This window comes from Engystomops pustulosus, chromosome 2 (assembly GCF_040894005.1).
Source record: "Engystomops pustulosus chromosome 2, aEngPut4.maternal, whole genome shotgun sequence".
Lineage (NCBI taxonomy): Eukaryota > Metazoa > Chordata > Amphibia > Anura > Leptodactylidae > Engystomops > Engystomops pustulosus.
The window spans coordinates 124574842-124600730 of record NC_092412.1 but is presented as its reverse complement, the minus strand read 5'-3'; the positions used below and the strand labels follow the sequence as shown (position 1 = coordinate 124600730).

Sequence of the window (25889 nt, the reverse complement as noted above, 5' to 3'; positions counted from 1 at the left end):
TTTTTCAAAGGTTTTTTACAATGTATTCATTTTTACAATGTATATATTTTGTGACATGACTTGTCCCTGAAGAGTTCATGAATGTTTTCTGCATTTTCTTTTTGTTTTTATCATTACTACTGTAACTGGGGATCCATTGAAGCAGGTGACAGAGCCGACATGCGACAGAGCAATGGCAGGATCCATGATTCTATATTCTCTTTCTGGTCAGTGAAGGGTAAAAACCATTTGTCTGTGTGCATGTACCTTTCTCCGCTTGCCAACACAAGAAAAAAAATCAAACTGGCAGGCGTCAAGCACGCTGGAGAGGAGAGGTGTGTGCTGCCCAACCCTCCCCCCTCCATGGAAAACAGAGCTGCACAGCCATTCTTACAGCCAAAGATAGAGAAGGCTCCCTTTTTTTACCATGGTATATGGTACAACGTGTGCTCACCGTACCGAGCACCATAGACGTTTTTTTTAACTTTACAGTGTAAGGCCTCTCTCACACAAATGTATGCTACCCAAACCTTATAGTTTTCTGGTTCTGGTGGCCAAGCCCCCTGCAGCCTGTATTTAGTATATGTCGGTTTAGGGTCCATAACTTCTTATTTTTAAAGATTTTATTTTTGAAGACTTTTTTTCATTTTTAGTTATATTTGGGGGGTAAAAGTTGAAAAAAAAAAAAAGCCTTTTTTTGTAATATACTATATATATATATATATATATATATATATATTAATTTTCAAATGACTGCATATACTTGAGTATAAGCCAACCCGAGGTACCCAATTTTAACCAAAAAAACTGGGAAAACCTAAGCCAAGGGTGGGAAATGCATTGGTCACAGCCTACACCCAATATCTAGCAAGGCAGCTGCCTGCCCCCCCCCCCCCCCCCCAGTATTTAGCAAGTCAGCCGCCTGCCCAACTCCCCAAGTATCTTGCAAGGCAGCCGCCTGCCCCCCCCCCCCAGTATCTAGCAAGGCAGCCACCTGACCCCCTCCCAGTATCTAGCAAGGCAGCCGTCTGACCTCCCCCCCAGTATCTAGCAAGGCAGCCGCTTGACCTCCCCCCCAGTATCTAGCAAGGCAGCCGCCTGCCCTCCCCCCCCAGTATCTAGCAAGGCAGCCGCTTGACCTCCCCCCCAGTATCTAGCAAGGCAGCCGCCTGCCCTCCCCCCCAGTATCTAGCAAGGCAGCCGCCTGCCCTCCCCCCCCAGTATCTAGCAAGGCAGACGCCTGCCCTCCCCCCCCCGTATCTAGCAAGGCAGACGCCTGCCCCCCCCCCCAGTATCTAGCAAGGCAGACGCCTGCCCCCCCCCCCCAGTATCTAGCAAGGCAGACGCCTTCCCCCCCCCCCCCCCAGTATCTAGCAAGGCAGACGCCTGCCCCCCCGTATCTAGCAAGGCAGACGACTGCCCCCCCCCTGTATCTAGCAAGGCAGACAGCTGCCCCCCCCCTGTATCTAGCAAGGCAGACACCTGCCCCCCCTCTCGTATCTAGAAAGGCAGCCGCCTATACCCCCCCCCCATATCTAGAAAGGCAGCCGCCTATACCCCCCCCCCCATATCTAGAAAGGCAGCCGCCTATACCCCCCCCCCCCCCAAAGTATCTAGCAAGGCAGTCACCTTTTTTGTGCTGAAAAACTTGGCTTATACTCGAATATACAGAATAACCCAAAATTAACATTATTAATGAATTCCCTATTTGGGGCAACTATGATGACATTTTTTGCAGTGTCATCATTATATTGGGAAATGTGTATTTTTATGAACATTTATTAATATTTTCTGTGTGTGTGCACATTTTTCAGTTTATATTTTTTCCATTTTGTTTTTTAATTTTTACTTTTTTTTTTTTCTTTTACAAGTTTTTCTCTGTGATCTATAAGAGGGAAACAACTCATCTTGAGGGCTGATGTTGATCATAGTTGTACTGGGTCTGATTAACTTCAGCGGGATCCTGTGAGGAACGGAGAAAGCAGAAGCGGTAATAAAACGCTTCTGTCTTCTCCCTAGGGTCTCCGACTAGCGCAAGATCAGAAAAAAACTGAACAGACGTCTAAAGTCAGCGGGCAGATCAAAAATAGTAAATGTATGAATTAACTAGATAAACTAGATAAAGGTTTTGGTAGAAACCTTGTGAGATGCTCTAACGGGTAACAGTGATAGAATTAGTTACAGAGACCTGATGACAGGTGTCCTTTAAGTGCATCCAATGCACCAAAATGTCATCAGACACAAATGATACATGTGAACGCAGCTGAAAGGGAACCAATCACCAGCTATTGAAATTCATGCGATTGCAGAGTCAAAATGCTACCACTGACAGCACCCTTAAGCCGGCGGCACACGTGTCGTTTTGAACTTGTTTTTAGGCAGTTTTAAAGCAGTCCGTTAAAAAAAGCATTCATTTTTGAAAACGCTTCCGTTCTTTTGCAAAAGCATCTGTTTTTCCCCAATTATCATAATTATTATAATTGGGTAAAAACTGACAAAAACGGAAAAAACTGATGCGTTTTTTTAACGGACTGCTTTAAAACGGCCCAAAAACAGGTTCAAAACGCCACGTGTGCCGCCGGCCTTAGGTGATGCTTTCCTCAAGACGCTTAGGGTATTTAATATCCATTTGAGTATCGCCTCAATCTGATGGTCCTGTTGGTGTTTTAATGCTGGTGAAAGGTTCCCTATAACAGTGGTGGCGAACCTATGGCACGGTGCCAGAGGTGGCACTCAGAGCCATTTCTTTGGGCATTCAGGTTATCACCCCAGGACAGTGTTCACCAGACAAGAACAAATCCACCAAATCTCTCTGCAGTCCCAAGCAACTTTAGAGATGCTGCTCTAAGCGCTATTTTTAAGCAACACTTCATTGGCTGTTTGGAGCTGCGGGAAAAGTGAGAATGTGTGGACAGGGCTGCGGTATCTTTTTGAGGTCCCCCTGCTGGACCCTTCATTCTTCCTCTACAGAGAGACCCTGGAGAGAAGCTACAATCTCTGAGTCTGAATTTGCCCTCTTTCTTTCAACTGTATTGGTGTCCTCAGGGGGCTGATACGATTGAATGATGTTGAAGAACAGGTAGCAATACGTTACTGTATAAAATGCCATGTTGGCACTTCACAGTAAATAAGTGGATTTTGGTTGTAGCTTTGGCGCTTGGTCTCTAAAAGGTTCGCTATCACTGCCCTATAAGAACTGTCCCAAAAGACTAAAATGCACTAACCTCTACCTATGGCCACCTCTAGTTTGAGGAATCCGACTTACCTGTTCAGTTGGGAATAAAGTGTTTATATATTCTACTGCATTGAAGTCTGCCCGGTCCAATGGGTCCTGGCTTGGGAACACCTACAAATTAGAATTACAGTATATAGTAACTATGAAAAAAATATATGCATACTTTCATATGGGCAGAACAATGTGATGCAGGATTATTGCAGGGTAATCATAAAGTAACCAAATGTAGTTTCTAATCAGCAGTTCTACAGCAATTACAAATCTATAATTCCCAACAGTCTCCAATAGCTCCAAGCTACAGCTGGAAAGAGACAGGTTGCAAACCTCTGTACTAGATTAAGTTATATAAAGGCTGATAACAAAGTTTTTTAACCCCTTCACGACGCGGGTCCCGGTGCAGGCCGAGCCCTCTCCATAGCCGTTAAGTCTTTGCTGCATATTGCAGCAAAGGCTTACCGGTAACACCCGCTATCGGTGCTAGCACGGCGATCGCCGCCGGCAATGCTGCCGGAGGCTCCAAAAAGATGGCGCCGCCATCTTGCCGCGGATCGCCGCTCCCCCATGACGTCACGGGGAGCGGTGATCGGTTGCCATGACAGCTTCGGGTCTCACGAAGGCCCGAAGCTGTCTCGTTTTAACCCATTCATTACAATGTGCTATCAGCACATTGTAATGAATGAGGAGTAAAATCCCCATATACTACCATATTGCAGTATGGCAGTATATGATAGGATCGATCAGACAACCTAGGGTTAAAGTACCCTAGGGAGTCTGAAAAATAGTAAAAGTAAAAAAAAGTTTAAAAAAAGATTATAATTAAAAAAAACCTAAAAATTCAAATCACCCCCCTTTCCATAGAACTGATATTAATATTAATAAACAGTAAAAATCATAAACACATTAGGTATCGCTGGATCTGAAAATGTCCGATCTATCAAAATATAATAACGGTTTTTCGCTGCGTTTAACCCCGTAGCGGAAAATAGCGTCCAAAGTCAAAAATATAACATATATAAAATATATATAAAAAATTTATAAAAAGTGATCAAAAGGTCGCACAGTCCTAAAAACGATAGCAATGAAAACATTATAAAACCTATACAAATTTGGTATCCCCTTAATCGTACCGACCCAAAGAATAAAGTAGACATGTCATTTGTGGCACAAAGTGAAAGCTGTTAAATCCAAGCCCACAAGAAAACGTTGCAAATGTGTTTCTTCACCATTTTCCCTGCATTTGGAATTTTTTTCCCGCTTCCCAGTACACGCCATGGAATATTGAATCCCGTCACTACGAAGTGCAATTTGTTACGCAGAAAATAAGCCATAACAGAGCTCTTTATGTGGAAAAATAAAAAAGTTATAGATTTTTGAAGGTGGGGAGTGAAAAATGGAAGTGAAAAAACTAAAAAAGGCCAAGTCGTTAAGGGGTTAAAGAAAATCACAACAGGAGTAAAAGCGGTGCTGGCACTACTCTCCTACACCTTAAAGTTCTCAGCGTGATTGGACCACTATTGGAGTTCTATGGCTGGTATCCACTGCAGGGACATGAAGACAACGGAGGTACTCAGCGTGGGAATGCAGGAAGAAAGGAGGACTGCGGCAATCACCGGAGATTTCTTCAGCATTTATTCAGACATACACAGGTGGTACAGGACGCCGACATGCGGCGGGCCGTTTCGCGCTGAACAGCGCTTCCTCTAGCCTCTGACTAGAGGATTAAAGAAAATCTACCATTTGTTTTCAGGCATTGTGAACCAAACATACCTTGAGAATGCTGTAGCTACACTGATGCAGAAACATATCTTGCTTAATCCCTGAACAAAGTGGTTTTGCTTAAAAAATTATGCTAATGAGGTTCTGTCACTCCTGTGGCCCTCTTACCCTAATTATGCATGGCTTCAGAGAATGATGTAATAGCTGTGTCGTCCCTGACAGGCAGAAGTAATTAAATCGCTGCAGCAACCCCCAGCTGCTGTGTAGGAGTCATGCAGCTTAGGCTATATTCACACTGCCGTTGCCCGCCCGTACCATTGCGTTTATTTTCCAAAAAAAAGAAAAAAAAATTATGAATTTTTTGAAAAATTTCACTTTTTTGAAATTCGAAGTCATTGAATTTTCAGGTAGATAGATATACCACCTAAATAAGTTCCTGAATAACATTTCCCATATGTCTACTTCACATTTTCAGAATTTTTTAAATGTCTGGATAATATATTTTGATGTTGCGCGGCTTACAAATCGAATAGCAATTTTCCGTATTTTCCGAATTTACTCTATTGCGGATAATGAAATTTCACATATATAGCATCAAAACCCCCTATATAACCAACCCATTTTCAAATCTGCATCCCTCAAACTATCAGAAACAGCTTTTAGGAAGATCGTTAACCCCTTGAGATCTTCAAAGTAATTGAATCAAAATGGCGGTGAAATTTAGAATGGTCAAATTGTGCCGGTTATACGTTCATTTAGCCCTAAAATTTACACATTTCCAAAAGATAAAAATAGAAAACCCACCATACAATTTGTTCTGCAATTTCTCCCAAGTGCAGAGACCCCCCACATGTGGACATTACTTGTTTTATGGGGGCACAGCGAGGTGCAGAAGGGAAGGAGCGCCCTGCAGCTGCCAGGATTTTAGTTTCCTCATTGGCCCCTTTTGCGGGCTATAAAATTTTCGCTTTTTCGTTATTGGGCCATGTGACTACATTTTTTTTTTGCGGGATGAGATGCTTTTTCCAGTGTTACCATTTTAGGTATCACCTATTGTTGAAAATATAGGAACTAGGGCAGGAGTAGAAAAGCATCAATTCTGTACTGGATTTTTTACTTTTTTTTTTTTTCGTGTTCACCGTTTAGCCTAATAATCATGTTATCTTTATTCTATGGGTCGATACGATTACGGGGATACCAGACATGAATATTTTTTCTTACATTTTACTAAATTTGTCACATAAAACCGTAATGGGGGGAAAAATCTATCATTTTTGCATTGCCGTCTTCCAAGTGGCATAACATTGTTACTTTTTTGGCTACGGAGCTGGTTGATGGCTTGTTTTTTGCAGACATGTTGTACTTTGCATCAATATCATTCTGGAGTACATATGTTTTTTTGATCACTTTTAATAGCATTTTTTGTAAGATTGAATAGGTAAAAATGATAATTTTTGGTGGGTTTTCAACAGTTTTTTTTAACGGCGTTCATCGTACGGGTTCAATAATTATTTACTTTTATTCTACAGGTTGTTAAGGACACGGTGATACTATATATGTGGGGGTTTTGTTATGATTTAGACTTTTTTGGGGGTTATAAGTCTCTTTATATGTTATGGGGCTTATGGGCATTTTTATTGATTTATTACTTTATTTTTTATTGAATAACATTTTTTGTTATCTGATTGCTTGTTCAGGATAATACTCTGCAATACTCATGTATTGCCGGGTATTATCAGTGTCAGCCTATACACTTGTCAGCCTACTGTGCCAGTAAGATGACATCACAGACGCCATCTTACTGGCAGTGCCTACAGGCAGTGCTGGGGACCGGATCGGACCCCAGAGACATGTTAGATGCCACGGTCGCGATGACCACGGCATTTAACGGGTTACACACCCGCGATCGGAGCCCACTCTGATCGCAGGTGTTACAGCCGTGTTTCCCGATGCTGATATATCCGCCACAGAGCGCTAAGGGGTTAAACAAGATATATTTCTGTATCAGTGTTGCTACAGCATTCAAGGGCCTCACTCTACAAGTCACAGCAGAAAGTCTTTGACAATTAAAGTCCACCATAGAATGGAACTTTTGCACCTAAATGACTTCTGAAATGGGTTGTCCAGTGGCATGAAATCAGAGGACAAGCTGGAAAATGCTGAGGGTCCAAGACAAAAATCGCATTAGTGACAAGTATTCCATTTACTTCTATGGTTCTGCAGAAGCCATGCATAGGGGATAAGTTAGAATGGCAAGACGACCCCTTTAACCTCTGAAAGAATTCTGCAGCAAGTCTTATCCAAACAGCTGGTACTGTATAGCCCAGTCTATATTTCCAGTGCTCACAAGTGAATTGTCACAGGCTAGAAAATCAGTAAGGGTAACACACACAGGACCAATAGAAATGGAATATATATGTGATTGGGCCGAACTCCACCCCCCCAGGAATTTGTAAAGCAATACAAACACCATGTGTGGCTGCACCCCAAGGATGGAAGATGGATTGTCATTTAAGGTGCGTTGGCGTTAACACATGCATTTTCAAGCGGATCAAAACAGCTGAGAAGAGGAGATTTGCCTAATTACATTGCTGTCAACATTGCGTTTACAAAACGTATGTGTTATAGGGGTTGGACGCTCTTTTACATGTGCTTTTACTTCCTTGATAATAATCCCTGAATGTTCAATAATCGATTCATTATCCCTTATGCTTCCTTTATTGCTGTGTGCAGACTCTCTGGGGGACATTTACATAAAGTGTCGGTGTCTGCATTGGCTTTGTTACCGACCTGCTCTAGGGAAGAAGATACAAATTTAATATTGTGAAGCTGTGCAGATACATTTCTGCCGCCAAGACCATTTTCTGTCCCTGGGAGCAAAATCTGTCCCGAGCACCAGAAATGTGCAATAGCACTGTTTTGTGTCCCTGCTACACCAAATTTATTTTGGTCTATTTTCCGCCAGTTTACAGCGCGCAAGAATGGTTTCCACAATAAATAGGTCGGAGAGCAGAACATGCGGTGAGATCACCACAAAACTGGCGGAAACAGCATAGTAAATGTACCCCTCTGTGCCCTCTGTAGGATGTTTGTTTACATGTCTGAATACTGATAAATAGGAGGTACCTGCAGCAGGATATGACTCATCCTGCCCCCCCCCCCTCCCCACCCTTCGTATGTCAGTGAATCGGACGGAGAGGAAAAAAAAAACACATTGGAGGCTGCCATTAGGACGGACTGCAGGAGTGAGAAACAGGTTGTGTAGAGATGCAAAGTGCAGCATGTGGATAACAGGGAAAGGCTGAAGCTCTCAGAGGAGCAAAAGTACAGGTAGATATTCATGCAGAGATATGTAATGGACAGATTTATTGAAAAGTGTCCAGGCCCTTTAATGCAATGTTAACGCATATGTTACGCATATGTGTGGACACATGTTTGCTTACATAATGTTATCATGTGTAAACATTGTGTTAACACGTGTTTTGTAAATACAATTTTCACAGCAATATAATTATGCAAATCTCATCTTCTCATCTGTTGTGATATGTTTAAAAAGACATTTGTTAACACCATATGTGAATGCACCCTCAGTCTGAACCATGAAAGCCATATATACGAAAAACCTGCATTTGGAATTTTTTACAATACATTGCAAAGAATATTAGCCACTAGGAAGTGCAATTTGTCTAACTGAAAACATATTATTCTGCATTAAAAAATAAAGGCTTTTGGCATGCATTGAGCAAAGATAGAAATGCAAAAACACGGGTATACCCTTTTACGAGTGCTTAAGATATACCATCGGGACCGGTATCTTGAAAAAATTAACTTCTACAATGCAGAGGCGGCCTGACCTCCAGTTGAAATCAATGGGAGATGCAAAAATAGGGGAGCAATCAGCTTCAGCTATTATTCCATTCCAACTGACTTCAAAGCAGACTGTGGGGCACATTTACTAAGGTTCCGCAGACGGCGATTCTGTTTCCTGACCATTTCTGATTTGACAATGGGTTTTTGGCAATGTGATCGATTGTGGCGCATCAGCGCCGGCTTTCATGCGACATAAATCGGGGGGGGGAGGGTAGCCGTCGGACAACCTGTCTAATTCGGGCAAACCGCAGAATTTAAAATCTAATTTGTGTCACAAGACATGCACTCACATACACCGGGGAGAAGATGGTGAACTCCGGCAGACCTGAGCGGGGAAGCAGCACATGCAGGAAATTGCATGCATGATCTTAGTGAATCACGGCAGCTCTGAACACCGTATCGGGGATCGTGACGGGAAGGGTAAGTATATGTGCCCCTGTGTGTTCAGTTCATTAAAGATGGGAAAAGATGGAGGTCAATAAGTGGGACCTGCAACAATCAGGTATCCAAGATATGATACAGTATAAATAACAGAGATAGGACAACTCCTTTAAAGGGAACCTACCACCAAGGATCTACCTATAAAGGTAGATTGAGTGGTAGGTGGATCTATATAGGATGTGAGGATAGCCTTTTTAAGGGATAATCAACATGTCCCCGCAATTTTTTAATAACTTTTATTTGCCTAAAAGGTCAATTTTCTAAAGAGGCTGCTGAAGCGGGGAGCAGCCGTAGCTGAGGCTACACGGCGCCGCTACTCCATGCCCCAGTAGCCTCTTCAATCCTCCCACCAGAAATCTTTGGCACGCAGCTCTTCGTAGCTGCACAACCTCATCTGCAAAACCTGCCGTCTGCACATGTGCTGTGCAGCCGGCCCGCGGCTGCACAGCTCCGGCGATCCGTGGTGGTAGATAGGTAGATCCGTGGTGGTAGGTTCCCTTTAACCCCTTAACGACTTGGCCTTTTTTATTTTTTTCACTTCCATTTTTCACTCCCCACCTTCAAAAATCTATAACTTTTTTATTTTTACACATAAAGAGCTCTGTTATGGCTTATTTTCTGCGTAACAAATTGCACTTCGTAGTGACGGTATTCAATATTCCATGGCGCATACTGGGAAGCGGGAAAAAAATTCCAACTGCAGTGAAAATGGTGAAAAAACACATTTGCGACATTTTCTTGTGGGCTTGGATTTTACAGCTTTCATTGTGTGCCACAAATTACATGTCTACTTTATTCTTTGGGTCGGTACGATTAAAGGGAAACCAAATTTGTATAGGTTTTATAATGTTTTCATACATTTAAAAAAATTAAAACCTCCTGTACAAATTTTTTTTTTTTATTTTGCCATCTTCTGGCGACAATAACTTTTTCATACATTGGTGTACGGAGCTGTGGGTGGTGTCATTTTTTGCGACTTTTGATGGCGTTTTCATTGCTATCATTTTTAGGACTGTGCGATCTTTTAATCTCTTTTAATTAATTTTTTTATATTTTACAAAATGGCAAAAAAATTTCATTTTTGACTTTGGACGCTATTTTCCGTTACGAGGTTAAACGCAGTGAAAAACCGTAATTATATTTTGATAGATCGGACATTTTCAGACACGGCGATACCTAATGTGTTTATGATTTTTACTGTTTATTAATATCAGTTCTAGGGAAAGGGGGGTGATTTTAATTTTTAGGTTTTTTTTATTATAATTTTTTTTTTTTTTTTACTTTTTTTTACTTTTACTTTTACTATTTTTCAGACTCCCTAGGGTACTTTAACCCTAGGTTGTCTGATCGATCCTACCACATACTGCAATATGGCAGTATATGGGGATTTTACTCCTCATTCATTACAATGTGCTGATAGCACATTGTAATGAATGGGTTAAAACGAGACAGCTTCGGCCTTCGTGAGACCCGAAGCTGTCATGGCAACGGATCACCGCTCCCCGTGACGTCATCTTTTTGGAGCCTCCGGCAGCACTGCCGGCGGCGATCGCCGTGAAAGCACCCACGATCAGTGCAATATGCAGCAAAGACTTACCGGCTATGGAGAGGGCTCGAGCCCTCTCCAGGAAATCTACCATAACAATCACTGATAGTAGACCACTCATACTTACATGTCCATGTCTTCTCCTTGTGTCTGGAACGGTCTTTGCTTTATCATCGGGTCTCTTCTATTTTGCAAAAAATAGGTTTCCAAAATATGCTAATGAGCCTATGCAAACACTCTGAAATACGGTTGCATATCAAATATGCAAACACTGTGTTTTAATTTTTCACTCCGGCTGGCTAATTATTAATTCATTACTTGAACAGCCAGCTGTACAAGAAAGATACTGAGGAGTAATTAAAACATTGCATATTTTGAAAACAGATTTTTAATACAGTGGTGCCAAGACTAAAGCAAGAGCAGTTTGAGACACAAGAAGATTTACATGTCAGTGTGAGTGGTCTAATATCATTGATTCTGGTAGTATATTTCCTGTATGGAATATACAACTAGTCACTACTCAAATAGCATTGCTGGTATCCCAAATATTCACAAAGCTATGGTCTGCACTAAGGTGCCATCCACTCTAGGCACAATGGCAGCTGATTTCAGGGGTATCTTGGAGCCTCACTATTAGATCACAGAGGCCATAAGGACAACCTACAGGATGTACATATGTGCTCCAGATCTTGAAGATTCATTCGTGACAGTCTGAGCAGACCCTAGGTTTAGCCTTTAATGATGGTAGGCTGTGCATTGTGGACGAGCAGAGTGTGTGACCAGGTTCTGGCTGCAGTGGGTGCTCTCACCTGCTCTATAGCCAGCTGCACCTCGGGCGCCAGGTGTAGCACAGCCTCCAATTCTTCCACCACTTCCAGCTCTTCTTCCTCCATCCTGCTCAGCTGCTTCTCTGCTTGGACAGCAGTGCTTCCTGGTTTGCAGTGCACTCTGGGAGGAAGTGATGTTACCATAGAGGTGTGAGTGACGCCCTGTCAACCATGTTTAGTGAGGGCGAGGAAGTCACAACCTTATAACCTACATTAATAATGGTATACTCAGTCTTTCATGAGCGGATCAGGTGACATTCTTGAGCCACGTGACTCAGAAGGAAAGGCGAGCTCTGGTACTAAGAAGCTTGTGCTACTGCAGACAAGCTCTCACTGTACAGAGCCGATAGGGAAATACTGAATTGGAGTGATACGGGCTGATGGAGGATAGTGTACTGAGGGGATAAGAGCTGATGGAGGTGAAATGAGGTAATAAGAGGTGATAGGGGATAGTGTACTGAGGGGATAAGAGGTGATAGAGGAGAGTGACCTGAGGGGATAAGAGTGGATAGTGAACTAAGGGATTAAGAGCTAATGGGGGATAGTGAACTGAGGTGATAAGAGCTGATGGGGATAGTGAACTGAGGTGATAAGAGCTGATGGGGATAGTGAACTGAGGGGATAAGAGCTGATGGGGATAGTGAACTGAGGGGATAAGAGCTGATGGAGGATAGTGAACTGAGGGGATAAGAGCTGATGGGGATAGTGAACTGAGGGGATAGGAGCTGATGGGGATAGTGAACTGAGGGGATAAGAGGTGATGGGGCGTTGTGTACTGAGGGGATAAGAGCTGATGTGGATAGTGAACTGAGGGGATAAGAGCTGATGGGGATAGTGAACTGAGGGGATAAGAGCTGATGTGGATAGTGAACTGAGGGGATAAGAGCTGATGTGGATAGTGAACTGAGGGGATAAGAGGTGATGGGGCGTTGTGTACTGAGGGGATAAGAGCTGATAGGGGATAGTGAACTAAGGGAATAAGAGGTAAAAGGCATGGTAAAATGAGGTGATAAGAGCTAATGGGGGGAGAGTTAACTGGGGATAAGAAGTGATAGGGGATAGTGAATTGAGGGGATAAGAGGTAATGGGGTATAGTGTACTGAGGGGATAAGAGTTGATGAAGGATAGTGAACTGAGGGGATAAGAGGTAATAGGGATAGTAAAATGAGGTGATAAGAGCGATGGGGGATAGTGAACTGAGGGGATAAGAGGTGATGCGGATAGTGTATTGAGGTGGTAAGAGCTGATGGGGATAGTGAACTGAGGGGATAAGAGCTGATGGGGATAGTGAACTGAGGGGATAGGAGCTGATGGGGATAGTGAACTGAGGGGATAAGAGGTGATGGGGCGTTGTGTACTGAGGGGATAAGAGCTGATGTGGATAGTGTACTGAGGGGATAGTGAACTGAGGGGATAGTGAACTGAGGGGATAAGAGGTGATGTGGATAGTGAACTGAGGGGATAAGAGGTGATGTGGATAGTGAACTGAGGGGATAAGAGGTGATGTGGATAGTGAACTGAGGGGATAAGAGGTGATGGGGTGTTGTGTACTAAGGGGATAAGAGCTGATAGGGGATAGTGAACTAAGGGAATAAGAGGTAAAAGGCATAGTAAAATGAGGTGATAAGAGCTAATGGGGGGAGAGTTAACTGGGGATAAGAAGTGATGGGGGATAGTGAACTGAAGTGATAGGGGATAGTGAATTGAGGGGATAAGAGGTAATGGGGTATAGTGTACTGAGGGGATAAGAGTTGATGAAGGATAGTGAACTGAGGGGATAAGAGGTAATAGGGATAGTAAAATGAGGTGATAAGAGCGATGGGGGATAGTGAACTGAGGGGATAAGAGGTGATGCGGATAGTGTATTGAGGTGGTAAGAGCTGATGGGGGATAGTGAACTGAGGTGATAAGAGGTGATCGGGGATAGTGAACTGAGGGTATAAGAGCTGATGGAGGTGAAATGAGGTAATAAGAGGTGATAGGGGATAGTGTACTGAGGGGATAAGAGGTGATAGAGGAGAGTGACCTCAGGGGATAAGAGTGGATAGTGAACGAAGGGATTAAGAGCTAATGGGGGATAGTGAACTGAGGGGATAAGAGCTGATGGGGGATAGTGAACTGAGGGGATAAGAGGCGATGGGGCGTTGTGTACTGAGGGGATAAGAGCTGATGGTGGATAGTGTACTGAGGGGGTAAGAGGTGATGGGGGATAGTGAACTAAGGGAATAAGAGGTAAAAGGCATCGTAAAATGGGGTGATAAGAGCTAATGGGATAGTTAACTGGGGATAAGAAGTGATGGGGGATAGTGAACTGAAGTGATAAGAGCTGATGGGGATAGTGTACTGAGGGGATAAGAGTTGATGAAGGATAGTGAATTGAGGGAATAAGAGGTAATAGGGATAGTAAAATGAGGTGATAAGAGCGATGGGGGATAGTGAACTGAGGGGATAAGAGGTGATGCGGATAGTGTACTGAGGTGGTAAGAGCTGATGGGGGATAGTGAACTGAGGTGATAAGAGGTGATGGGGGGATAGTGAACTGAGGGGATAAGAGCTGATGGGGGATAGTGAACTGAGGGCATAAGAGGTGATCGGGGATAGTGAACTGAGGGGATAAGAGCTGATGGGGATAGTGAACTGAGGGGATAAGAGCTGATGTGGATAGTGAACTGAGGGGATAAGAGCTGATAGTGGATAGTGTACTAAGGGGGAAAGAGGTGATAGGGGATAGTGAACTAAGGGAATAAGAGGTAAAAGGCATAGTAAAATGAGGTGATAAGAGCTAATGGGGGGATAGTTAACTGGGGATAAGAAGTGATGGGGGATAGCGAACTGAAGTGATAAGAGGTGATAGGGGATTTGTGAATTGAGGTGATAAGAGGTGATTGGGGATAGTGAACTGAGGGGATAAGAGCTGATGGAGGATAGTGAACTGAGAGGATAAGAGGTGATGGAGGATAGTGAACTGAGGGGATAAGAGCTGATGGGTATAGTGAACTGAGGGGATAAGAGGTGATGTGGATAGTGAACTGAGGGGATAAGAGCTGATGGAGGATAGTGAACTGAGAGGATAAGAGCTGATGGAGGATAGTGAACTGAGGGGATAAGAGGTGATGAAGGATAGTGAACTGAGGGGATAAGAGGTAATAGGGATAGTGAACTGAGGGGATAAGAGGTGATGGAGGATAGTGAACTGAGAGGATAAGAGGTGATGGAGGATAGTGAACTGAGGGGATAAGAGGCGATGAAGGATAGTGAACTGAGGGGATAAGAGGTAATAGGGATAGTGAACTGAGGGGATAAGAGGTGATGGGGGATAGTGAACTGAGGGGATAAGAGCTGATGGGGATAGTGAACTGAGGGGATAAGAGCTGATGGGGATAGTGAACTGAGGGGATAAGAGCTGATGGGGATAGTGAACTGAGGGGATAGGAGCTGATGGGGATAGTGAACTGAGGGGATAAGAGCTGATAGGGGATAGTGAACTAAGGGAATAAGAGGTAAAAGGCATAGTAAAATGAGGTGATAAGAGCTAATGGGGGGAGAGTTAACTGGGGATAAGAAGTGATGGGGGATAGTGAACTGAAGTGATAGGGGATAGTGAATTGAGGGGATAAGAGGTAATGGGGTATAGTGTACTGAGGGGATAAGAGTTGATGAAGGATAGTGAACTGAGGGGATAAGAGGTAATAGGGATAGTAAAATGAGGTGATAAGAGCGATGGGGGATAGTGAACTGAGGGGATAAGAGGTGATCAGGGATAGTGAACTGAGGGTATAAGAGCTGATGGAGGTGAAATGAGGTAATAAGAGGTGATAGGGAATAGTGTACTGAGGGGATAAGAGGTGATAGAGGAGAGTGACCTCAGGGGATAAGAGTGGATAGTGAACGAAGGGATTAAGAGCTAATGGGGGATAGTGTACTGAGGGGATAAGAGCTGATGGGGGATAGTGAACTGAGGGGATAAGAGGTGATGGGGCGTTGTGTACTGAGGGGATAAGAGCTGATGGTGGATAGTGTACTGAGGGGGTAAGAGGTGATAGGGAATAGTGAACTAAGGAAATAAGAGGTAAAAGGCATAGTAAAATGGGGTGATAAGAGCTAATGGGATAGTTAACTGGGGATAAGAAGTGATGGGGGATAGTGAACTGAAGTGATAAGAGGTGATAGGGGATAGTAAAATGAGGTGATAAGAGCGATGGTGATAGTGTACTGAGGGGATAAGAGTTGATGAAGGATAGTGTACTGAGGTGATAAGAGGTGATGGGGGATAGTGAACTGAGGGGATAAGAGCTGATGGGGATAGTGAACTGAGGGGATAAGAGGTGATGGGGCGTTGTGTACTGAGGGGATAAGAGCTGATAGGGGATAGTGAACTGAGGGGATAAGAGCTGATGGGGATAGTGAACTGAGGGCATAAGAGGTGATCGGGGATAGTGAACTGAGGGGATAAGAGCTGATGGGGATAGTGAACTGAGGGGATAAGAGGTGATGTGGATAGTGAACTGAGGGGATAAGAGGTGATGGGGCATTGTGTACTGAGGGGATAAGAGGTGATAGGGGATAGTGAACTAAGGGAATAAGAGGTAAAAGGCATAGTAAAATGGGGTGATAAGAGCTAATGGGATAGTTAACTGGGGATAAGAAGTGATGGGGGATAGTGAACTGAAGTGATAAGAGGTGATAGGGGATAGTGAATTGAGGGGATAAGAGCTGATGGGGATAGTGTACTGAGGGGATAAGAGCTGATGGGGGATAGTGAACTGAGAGGATAAGAGCTGATGGAGGATAGTGAACTGAGGGGATAAGAGGTGATGGAGGATAGTGAACTGAGGGGATAAGAGGAGATGAAGGATAGTGAACTGAGGGAATAAGACGTAATAGGGATAGTGAACTGAGGGGATAAGAGGTGATGGGGGATAGTGAACTGAGGGGATAAGAGGTGATGTGGATAGTGAACTGAGGGGATAAGAGGTGATGGGGGATAGTGAACTGAGGTGGTAAGAGCTGATGGAGAATAGTGAACTGAGGGGATAAGAGCTGATGGAGGATAGTGAACTGGGGGGATAGGAACTTCTGGGGGATAGTGAACTGAGGGGATAAGAGGTAATAGGGATAGTAAAATGAGGTGATATGAGATGATTGGGGATAGTAAACTGAGGTACATCAGTAATGTACACGCAGCCTCATTTGGACAAAAAAAAATGTGGCAAAGAATTTTCTGCAGCTTTAAGGGTTCCTAAGAGCACAGTGTCCTCCATAATCCTTAGGCCGCGGTCACACGATCTAGCGCTGCGTTCATAATGCGACACTAGCCTTGGCCCGTTTGACAGCGGCCTTAAATTGAAGAAGTTTAGGAGCCTTTGTGAGAGAAGTAAAGAAGAATCACTAGATTACTGTGGCCGATCTCCAGAGATGCAGTAGGGAAATGAGAGAAAGTTCACTGCAGCTACCCTCCACAAGTCAGGGCTTTATGTGCTGACAGAATAATCTCCTAAGTGCAATACATATGAAAGTCTGCATGCTTTGCAAATAAATCGCATGGAGGACTCCCGTACTATGAGAAATAAGATTTTCTGGTCTGATGAGAGGTTTTTTTTGGTGTTAATTCTAAGCAGTAGGCATGGAGAAAACCAGGCACTGCTCATCACCTGCCAAATACAATCGCAACAGTGTTGTGATATGTTTTCCAGATGCAGGGACAGGAGGACTGGTCGCAACTGAAGAAAATATGAATGCGGCCAAGTACAGAGATATCCTGGATGAAAACCTCTTCTAGAGTGCTCTGGACCTCTGTCTTGTTGGAAAGTGAACCTACAGCCCAGTCTAAGACCCTAAGCACAAAGCTAAAATGACAGTATAACAGCGACTTCAAAACAACTCTGTGACATTCTTGACTGGCCCAGCGAGAGCCCTGATCTAAACCCACTTGAGCTTATTTGGAGAGACGTGAAAATGTCTGCCCACCAACATGGCTGTACTAGCTCTAAAGGTGCTTCTACTCAACTTCTACTGAGGAAAGGGTTAAAAACTTATGACCATGTGATATTTCAGTTTTTCTACATTTCTGTTTAATTCTGTCAAGATGGGATGCAGAGAGTACATTTATGAGCAAAACAAAAGAACTTTTCTGATCTTGCCAACTGATTGCAATAAAACAAAGAGTGAAACATTTAAAGGGGTCCGAATACTTTCCGTACCCACCATAATATGAGCTGACTGGGGGGGAGGGGGTATAGTAAACTGAGATGATATGAGCTAGTGGCCTATAGTTCACCCAGGTTATATTAGATGATAGTGGAGTAGTAGAACTCCTGGGGAAGGGGAGCTGAGGTCATGATATTAGTGATGGTAAGTCTAGCTCTTTTTAGTGAACAGCTCCCTGTTTCATTTTTTGTAGGGAGTCTTAGTTTAAGATACACAGACAAACTTTTTAGCAAGTCGCTCACTCACGTGGACCCGTACAATCGCAGAGAGAAAATGGTCTGTGTAGTCCGGTGCTCGAATCCTCAAGAAAGGGCTGGTGGGAGACCCGTAAAGTATTCCAAGAGAAAAGGGAGTTGGGATCGGCACTTCATATGGCTAAAAATCTTTAGTCTTTATTTGAATCCATTAAAATTGCAGCTCACATGGCATTAACCATAAGACCTACATGTTTCGAACATAGAAACTCTGCTATTATAATGATTTTTTACCAAATTATTAATACCCAATTATGTGATTCCCAGTTTAAAAATGAACAGAATGATGCCTATATTGTGTTTCCTGTACTTTTCTTTTCAGAGTTATGGCATTTTCTGTTCTGAACCTGCTTGTTAAAAATCTCTCATCAGTAAAATGAGTGGAGAATAACCTATTCCTGTATCTGCACTGAAGCGCTCACTTTCCACGATACCTTGTGTTCTCTCATTCAGTAATTTAGCAGCAAATCCTGCCCTCTTCATACAGACATGGGGTTTGCTGCATATTGCCAGCATGATCGTGGCAATTAAAAGACGATGGCGTATGGGTACCGCCATCTTGGTGTTAACCATTGCTGGTGTTAACGCCTTGATTACCAGTGGAATTTGGGCACAGCTATCTTGGCTTGGCCGTTACTTCATTGGGGTATGGTGATCGGTTGCCATGACAGCCTCTGGGTCTTTGTAAGACCCAAGGCTGTATAGCATCTGCAGATTCGTTACAATGTGCCAGTGGCCAAAATGCCCAATGTATCAAAATATAAAAACGGTTATTGCCGGCTGTCAATCGCATAACGGAATATAGCCCCCAAATGTCCGAAACGCCACTTTTACACCATTTTACATTTTTAAAAAATCAAATAAAGAGGTCCCACAGTCCTCAAAATGGTAGAAATAATAACGTCTGCTCATCTTGCAAAAAATGACGTCTTACACAGCTCCGTATAAGTATGAAAAAGTTAATAGGGTATGAAGGTGGCGAAATAATTTTAAATTATCACCGTGAATGTACCAAACCAAAGAAGAAAAGTAGGAGTATCAATTGGAGCGCACAGGGAAAGTTGTAAAAACTGAGCCCCACAAGAAAGTAATGCAAATGCGTTTTTTCATCAATTTCACCACATTTGGATTTTTTTTTACAGTTTCCCAGTACACGGCATGAAATAATAAATAACGTCACTGAAAAGTAAAATTTGGGCAAAATTTTTATTGATTTGTGAAAAAAAATGTAAGATTTGCTCTTTAGCCCTATCCAAATCATTTTTGGCATCATCCTTCTTGCCTCTCCTGCTGCGCTATCCTATGGTGGTCTTCACTTTACTAACTCTCCCTGGCCCTAAAATAAACCTGGTGGAGGAGTTGCCTCACCTTCCCTCACGAGTTCCATGCGCCAGTGCTCTTCTGTAAGTAAAGTCTGAGTAGTACACCCCGCTTTCACACAGTGGGGGTCATTTATTAAGGGCCCGAATTGCGTTTTTTCGTCGGGTTTCCCTGAAAATTACCGATTTGCGCCGAATTGCCCCGGGTTTTTGGTGCACGCGATCAGATTGTGGCGCATCGGCGGCGGCATGCACGGGACGGAAATCAGGGGGTGTGGCCGTCGGAAAAAACGCTGCATTTTTTTAAAAAAATGTGTCGCTTGACACGCCCTTACCTGCACCCAGGATAGCTTGGTGAACTCTGACGGACTTCAGCGCAGCAGCGACACCTGGTGGACATCAGCGCACTACCATAGTGAATCAAAAGGAAGACCCGAATCAGCGTCGGAGAACCCGCCGCTGGATCGCGAATGGACCGGGTAAGTAAATCTGCCCCAGTATGCGCTGTGGGTATGGCGTATGCACAATGAAGCCGAGGCCTTGTCCTGGCTTCAGACAGCATTCCGAGAAGAGGTGCTTTCTGAACTCACAAGAAACGGCACAATAAGAGGGTTTTCGATTACAATGGGGTCTTTTGGGGGAGGGTTTTCCATGGTTCTGGGAGTCCAGAGTCTCTTTGAGGTTGTTGCTTCATATCCAGACCATGCAATATATACAGTGAACATATTTATAACACTTTTGGGGTATTTCTGAATTCAGGAGAAACAACACAATAAAAGAAGAGCCTCTTTTCTTCACTTTCATGCTTTGTAGCTATAAAAAGTTTAAATGGCGCTCCTTCCATTCTTTGTTATGTGCGCATAAAGTTGTTTACATCCACATTTGGGGTATTGCCATACTTGGAAGAAACTGCACAACAAAAGCTGTGATATTTTCTATTTTTATCATGCAGGAACAAGTTTTTTAGTTCTATATAAGAATTTTAATGTCATGATTTTAATGTCAAAATGTGAAAATTCCAAATAGAACCTCCATTTTGTTTTAATTCATGTGAGATGCTTAAACAGTTAACAAACTTACCAAAGGCTGTTTTGAGGGGTACAATTTTAAAAATGGGGTGATTTGTGAGTAGTTTCTAAAAAATAAAACTTGTTTTAAGCTCTTATAAATATGAAATGGCCTCTAAAATAATTGAATCTTACATTTCCTTGAAAATTTGGAAATAAATGTTCGATTTGTAAGCCTCCAAGGTTCCAAATAAAGTATAATTACATTTAACACCTAAAGCACATGGTCTAATATGACCTTCAGGACACAGACCTTTTTTATATTTTTCCCTGCTCAGATTCCAAAAGAATTATTTTATTTTTTTATTGCACAGGGGCATACGAGGGCTTGTTTTTTGCAGTAAAGTTTGTATTTTCCTATGTGTTAATTTTATGGTATAAATAGCAAGATGATTCAAATTTATTAACTCTTTCCTGCAATAGAACAGCTGTTTTGCCATTTGTTTTTTTAAATAAAACTTTTACGCAGTTCATTATACCGTATAACAAATATAATAAAATTATTCTGTATGTTAGTACAATTAAGGAGACACCAAACATGTACAGGTTTTTTTGTGTTATACTGCTTTAGAAAAAAAAACTCCTTTAAAAGGAAATTGCAATTGCCCATGTGTCGCCATATTCTGAGAGCTGCATTCTTATTTCTCAACCAAAAGACGATTATTAGAGCTTGTATATTGCGGGAATAGGTAACCGTAAGATTGGTACTATTATAGGATACATTCAACTTTTTTTGTTTTTTGTCACTTTCTTTTTATTGTTTTTTAAAATTTAACAAACATGTATGCATTCCACACTCATACAACTGTATTACAGTATTACATATTATCATCTGAGGAAGCCCGCCAGATGGGCGATACGCGTGGGGCATCCGTGGGCTCTCCCCCTCATACATTATACTAGGTAATATGATGCATTTACTTTCTGTTTTATTCACTTGAACCTACTCCCTCATGTTCTCTTGGCTGCTATTACTCTGCACACAGCACTTTATTTGTGCACTATCATCTTTGTGTTTTATATTACATTGTTGTAGTGAAACTGTCTGTGATTGAATCCACGATGCACTTTATTTGTACATAATCTTTTCTTAAGCATTATTTGGACCCCATTATTGGGATGATGTGTATATATATATCTAATTGACAGCCTTGTTCATTTTTTCTATTTTTGTTTTGTCATTTACGTGAGGAATACCTTATTGAGGAGAGTCCTTTATGTTTGTAATTCCCTTCATTGGGTTTTTAAATGTTTTTATTGTCTTGTTTATGAATTAATAAATTGATATTTTCTACACATCCGCTGTTTTTCTTCTCTGGATCTTCTTGTATTGTTGTAGCTAAGGTATTTTATACATATTACATTATGCATTGTATAAGTATAGGAATACTAGAAAAGAAAAAAAAAAATAAAACAAGTAGAACTAATAACAGTGCCCCTGTGTTCATTTTTTGTGTTCAACATTCAACTTTTTGATCGCTTAGCTTTACATATTTTGGGAGGTAGAAAGCACTAAAATTGCAATTTCTAATTAGTTGATTTTATTTTTTATACTTGCTTATACTTATACTTATATTTGCTTGGCCAAGGTCACTAATGATGTGACAGTAACAATTTTCAGGGGGAGAGGGGTTAACACTAAATAGAATTATATATAGGGAATGGGTGATTTTTGTGTTTCTTTATTTTTCTTTATTTTTTAAAAACCTTTAAATTTACCCAGGGGATACCTTGATCCCTTATACAATACATTGTATTGTATCTGTCAGTTGTTTACTGACAGTTTGCCTATTGGGTCCTTATAGGCCACCGTATATGCAAGACACTGAGGTCTTTGTCAGACCTCCAGCTGCCATGGCATCTCCTCAACACACCGCCATCGTGTTGCAGAGGTTCAGTGAGTGAAAGACTCACTCCTTAGCTGCCGCGATCAAGCATGATTTAAAGGGTTAAACTGCCCGGCAACAAGAAATCTCCCTGCTCGGCAGACGGAGCAGGGACCAGGCTATATGTAACCTGATGAGGACAGTGACAGCGCGATCATAAAGAATAAAGAAATAAAGAAAAATTATTGTAAAATAAAACACTGTGTGACCATGGTCAGATTTCTGTTCACTGGAAGTAGACGCAGAAGCTTTCTATAGAATCACAGCAAGCAGAGATCTAGAAAACCATGAGGAATTGATACAGAATGTATATTGGAAAGTTGTATAACTTTTTATAATTCAAACAATAACATTAATTTGCTGAAATGGGAAAAACCCTTAAAAGCTTTGTAAAATTATAACTGTATATAGTGACACATAGCTACAAAAAAGCATAGTCCTGAGGGGGCATTGTTTCAAGCTTGTTTTGGATTAGTACACTTTAAGTTGCTTATGTATATTTCTAGTACAGGCGGTCCCCTACTTAAGGACACCCGACTTACAGACAACCCATAGTTACAGACGGACCCCTCTGCCCACTGTGACCTCTGGTGAAGCTCTCTGGATGCTTTACTATAGTCCCAGACTGCAATGATCACCTGTAAGATGTCTGTAATGAAGCTTTATTGATAATTCTTGGTCCAATTACACCAAAAATTTTGAAACTCCAATTGTCACTGGGGCAAAAGAAAAAAATTGTCTAGAACTTCCATTATAAAATATACAGTTTCGACTTACATACAAATTCAACTTAAGAACAAACCTCCAGACCCTATCTTGTATGTAACCCGGGGACTGCCTGTATTAACATATAAACTTTGCAGTTATGTGTATGTATACATTCTCTAAGCCCTTAAACAACCATGTTTGGTCTTTGTAAGTGCTATCTAGTAAGATATCCACACTTTAACCAAAACTCCTGTTAAGAGCACAGCAATGGCTAGTGCCAGTGTGAGTCCACGTAGGACAATCACTTCAGTCATTGGTAAAAGTTTCCTAGAGGCCCTTGGTTCTTCTTGGAAAAGGAGCTGTGGTATTCCAGTTCTCTGAGCAGGAAGGTCTGATAATTTAATGTCTGATTTGTCATTTGCTGCAAATACAAAATTGAAAAAAGTGAACATACATCATCAATAAAAATATCCTGTACTCTTGAATAAAGATATAAACAATGAAGTAATAAAAACAGACTTAACAAGTAAAAGAAGCAATTGATTCCATTGAGTATCTGGGTGACACATTGGGGGTCATTTACTAAGGGCCCGATTCGCGTTTTCCCGACGTGTTACCCGAATATTTCTGATTTGCAACGATTTTTCCTGAATTGCCCCGGGATTTTGGCACACGCGATCGGATTGTGGCGCATCGGCGCTGGCATGCACGTGGCGGAAATCCAGGGGCGTGGCCGCACGAAAACCCGACGGATTCAGAAAACAACGCCGCATTTAAAAAAAAAGAGTGTCGTTCGACACGCGCTTACCTGCACTCAGCGGAGGACGGTGAAGTCCAGTGCAATCCGATGAACTTAAGCACAGCAGCGACACCTGGTGGACGTCGGAGGAACTGCCTTAGTGAATCCCGGCCGGAACCGAATCCTCTGAAGAGAATGCGCCGCTGGATCGCGAATGGACCGGGTAAGTAAATCTGCCCCAATGTATTGGAGTACTAATGTATGTGAATAATTGTATTACTGTACACTTATATGGTACACATATCTGCAAGCTGATAGGAAGGAGGAAAAAAGCTGCACCAGCCACTTTTTTGGGAAGCCTTTCCACAAGAGTTTGGAATGTAACTATATCAAAAATGTGCCCATTTAATCAAATTATTTTTGAGCTTAAGCACATCTCAGCTCCTGCTGAACCTCATAATAAAATCACTGCTGCTGCCAAACATCATCATACACACTTCCGCTGCTTCAATACATTATAATACACACTTCAGCTGCTGCAGAACCTCATAATACACATCACTGCTGACAGAACCCTCACTTCTTCTCATATAAATTGGAGGATATTAATATTTTTGGTCTATAAACCAGCACACATTCACACATGCAAAAAGACACATATATGCTGACAGATACACATGCAGACGGACACATGTATGCAGACACACCTACATACATGCAGGCAGACAGGCACAGATACATGCAAACAGACACACATGCAGGCAAACACATCATCACCCATACTATACACTCAATATATGGATCTGTAATACACATCCATACATGTTACATCACACATAGAAGTCTTTACCGTTCTCCTCATCCACCTCTTCTTCGTCCTGATTTCTGAGCTGCCAGATTTCAACTTTACTGCAGCTCCATGTGGAGAGGAGATGGGGGGAGGGTTTAACCTATAATGTGCTGCATCTCACAGGCTCTGGATAGCTCAGTAGCCTCTGCCTGTACTGTGCGTTGTCCAGTGGGGAGGAACAGTGCAGGAAACAGCACTTCCTCAGTCATCCCAGGAAGTAAAAAGGGGAAGATGTGAACATCGCATGCTGAAAAAACTCAACTAGGTTTATACACGTGTATAAAAAATAAACTGATGGCTGATGACGTCAGAGAGCATGGACGTGACTTTGCCTACTCTGTTAGACAAGAGAAAAGAGGAGCTGCAGAGAGCGCCAGAAGGTAAGCATATATATAATTTTTTATACAGGGAGGAGCTGCTGGGGGAGGGCTGCTGCAAGGCATTTCATTACTGGGGCACTGTTGCAAGGCAATTCATTACTGGGGGGGGGGGGCTGTTGCATGGCATTTGAATACCAGGGGGCTATTGCAGGGCATTTTATTCCTGGGGGAGGCTGCAATGGGGCATTTCATTAGTGGGTGAAGGCTGCATGGGGAATATAATTTCGTTGGGACGCTGCATGGGGTATATCATTTACTGAGGGAGGGCTCCATAGGACATATCATTGCTGGGGGTGGGCTGAATGGGGCACTTAGTAAGTGATGGAGGGTTCCTGGGAATTTCGTAACCGAGTAAAGACTGCTTAAAATTTCATTAGTCAGGGAGGCTGTGACGAATGCTTTCCCAATCCTAGGCTTATACTCAAAGTCAATAAGTTTTTTCAGTATTTTGGGGTATAATTAGTCTGCTTATACTCACATTGCCCTATATGGTAAATATGAATCTATGCATGTTTCTATAAGAATGCACATGGATGTATGCACAAGGTTAAGAAGAATTTCATATAAAAGAAGTTCATTGTATTTTTTAGCTTAAATGACAGACAGACAAACTGCCTGTTTATATTGTTGTTCTTTATGAATTGAAAATAAAAGAATTTTGAAATTAAAAAAAAAGATAAAAAAATTTGAGTTGATAAGAAGAGTACCTGGTGAAATATTCTGTTCACAAGTCATTCCTGCTCGTTCTTGAGCCTAAAAAATATCAATATTTTTTTCAAGAAACTAATAGATAAGTTTTACTCTTTACAGACCTTAGAATAACTATACATGACATCTATATTATATATTACACATTTATACTATA

General features: G+C 42.2%; 2 protein-coding genes across 3 annotated transcripts in view; both read right to left on the bottom strand.

The window, feature by feature from the left end:
• The window catches only part of VPS53 (VPS53 subunit of GARP complex), a 100440-nt gene extending 88637 nt beyond the window's left edge, over window positions 1–11803 (bottom strand). Inside the window, exons 1-2 of one of the 2 annotated variants that reach the window (XM_072136260.1) lie at window positions 11597–11803; window positions 3245–3325 (exon numbers count right to left, since the gene is read on the bottom strand). In XM_072136260.1, coding sequence (XP_071992361.1) covers window positions 3245–3325; window positions 11597–11758 — 243 coding nt within the window. In that variant the 5' untranslated portion in view covers window positions 11759–11803. The remainder of the gene's footprint in view (window positions 1–3244; window positions 3326–11596) is intronic. The other variant, XM_072136258.1, reaches the window with a different exon arrangement.
• Window positions 11804–23272: 11469 nt separating this feature from the next.
• LOC140116595 (multidrug and toxin extrusion protein 1-like) overlaps window positions 23273–25889 on the bottom strand; it is a 39980-nt gene continuing 37363 nt past the window's right edge. Inside the window, exons 16-17 of the mRNA XM_072133077.1 lie at window positions 25732–25777; window positions 23273–23476 (exon numbers count right to left, since the gene is read on the bottom strand). Coding sequence (XP_071989178.1) covers window positions 23274–23476; window positions 25732–25777 — 249 coding nt within the window. The 3' untranslated portion in view covers window position 23273. The remainder of the gene's footprint in view (window positions 23477–25731; window positions 25778–25889) is intronic.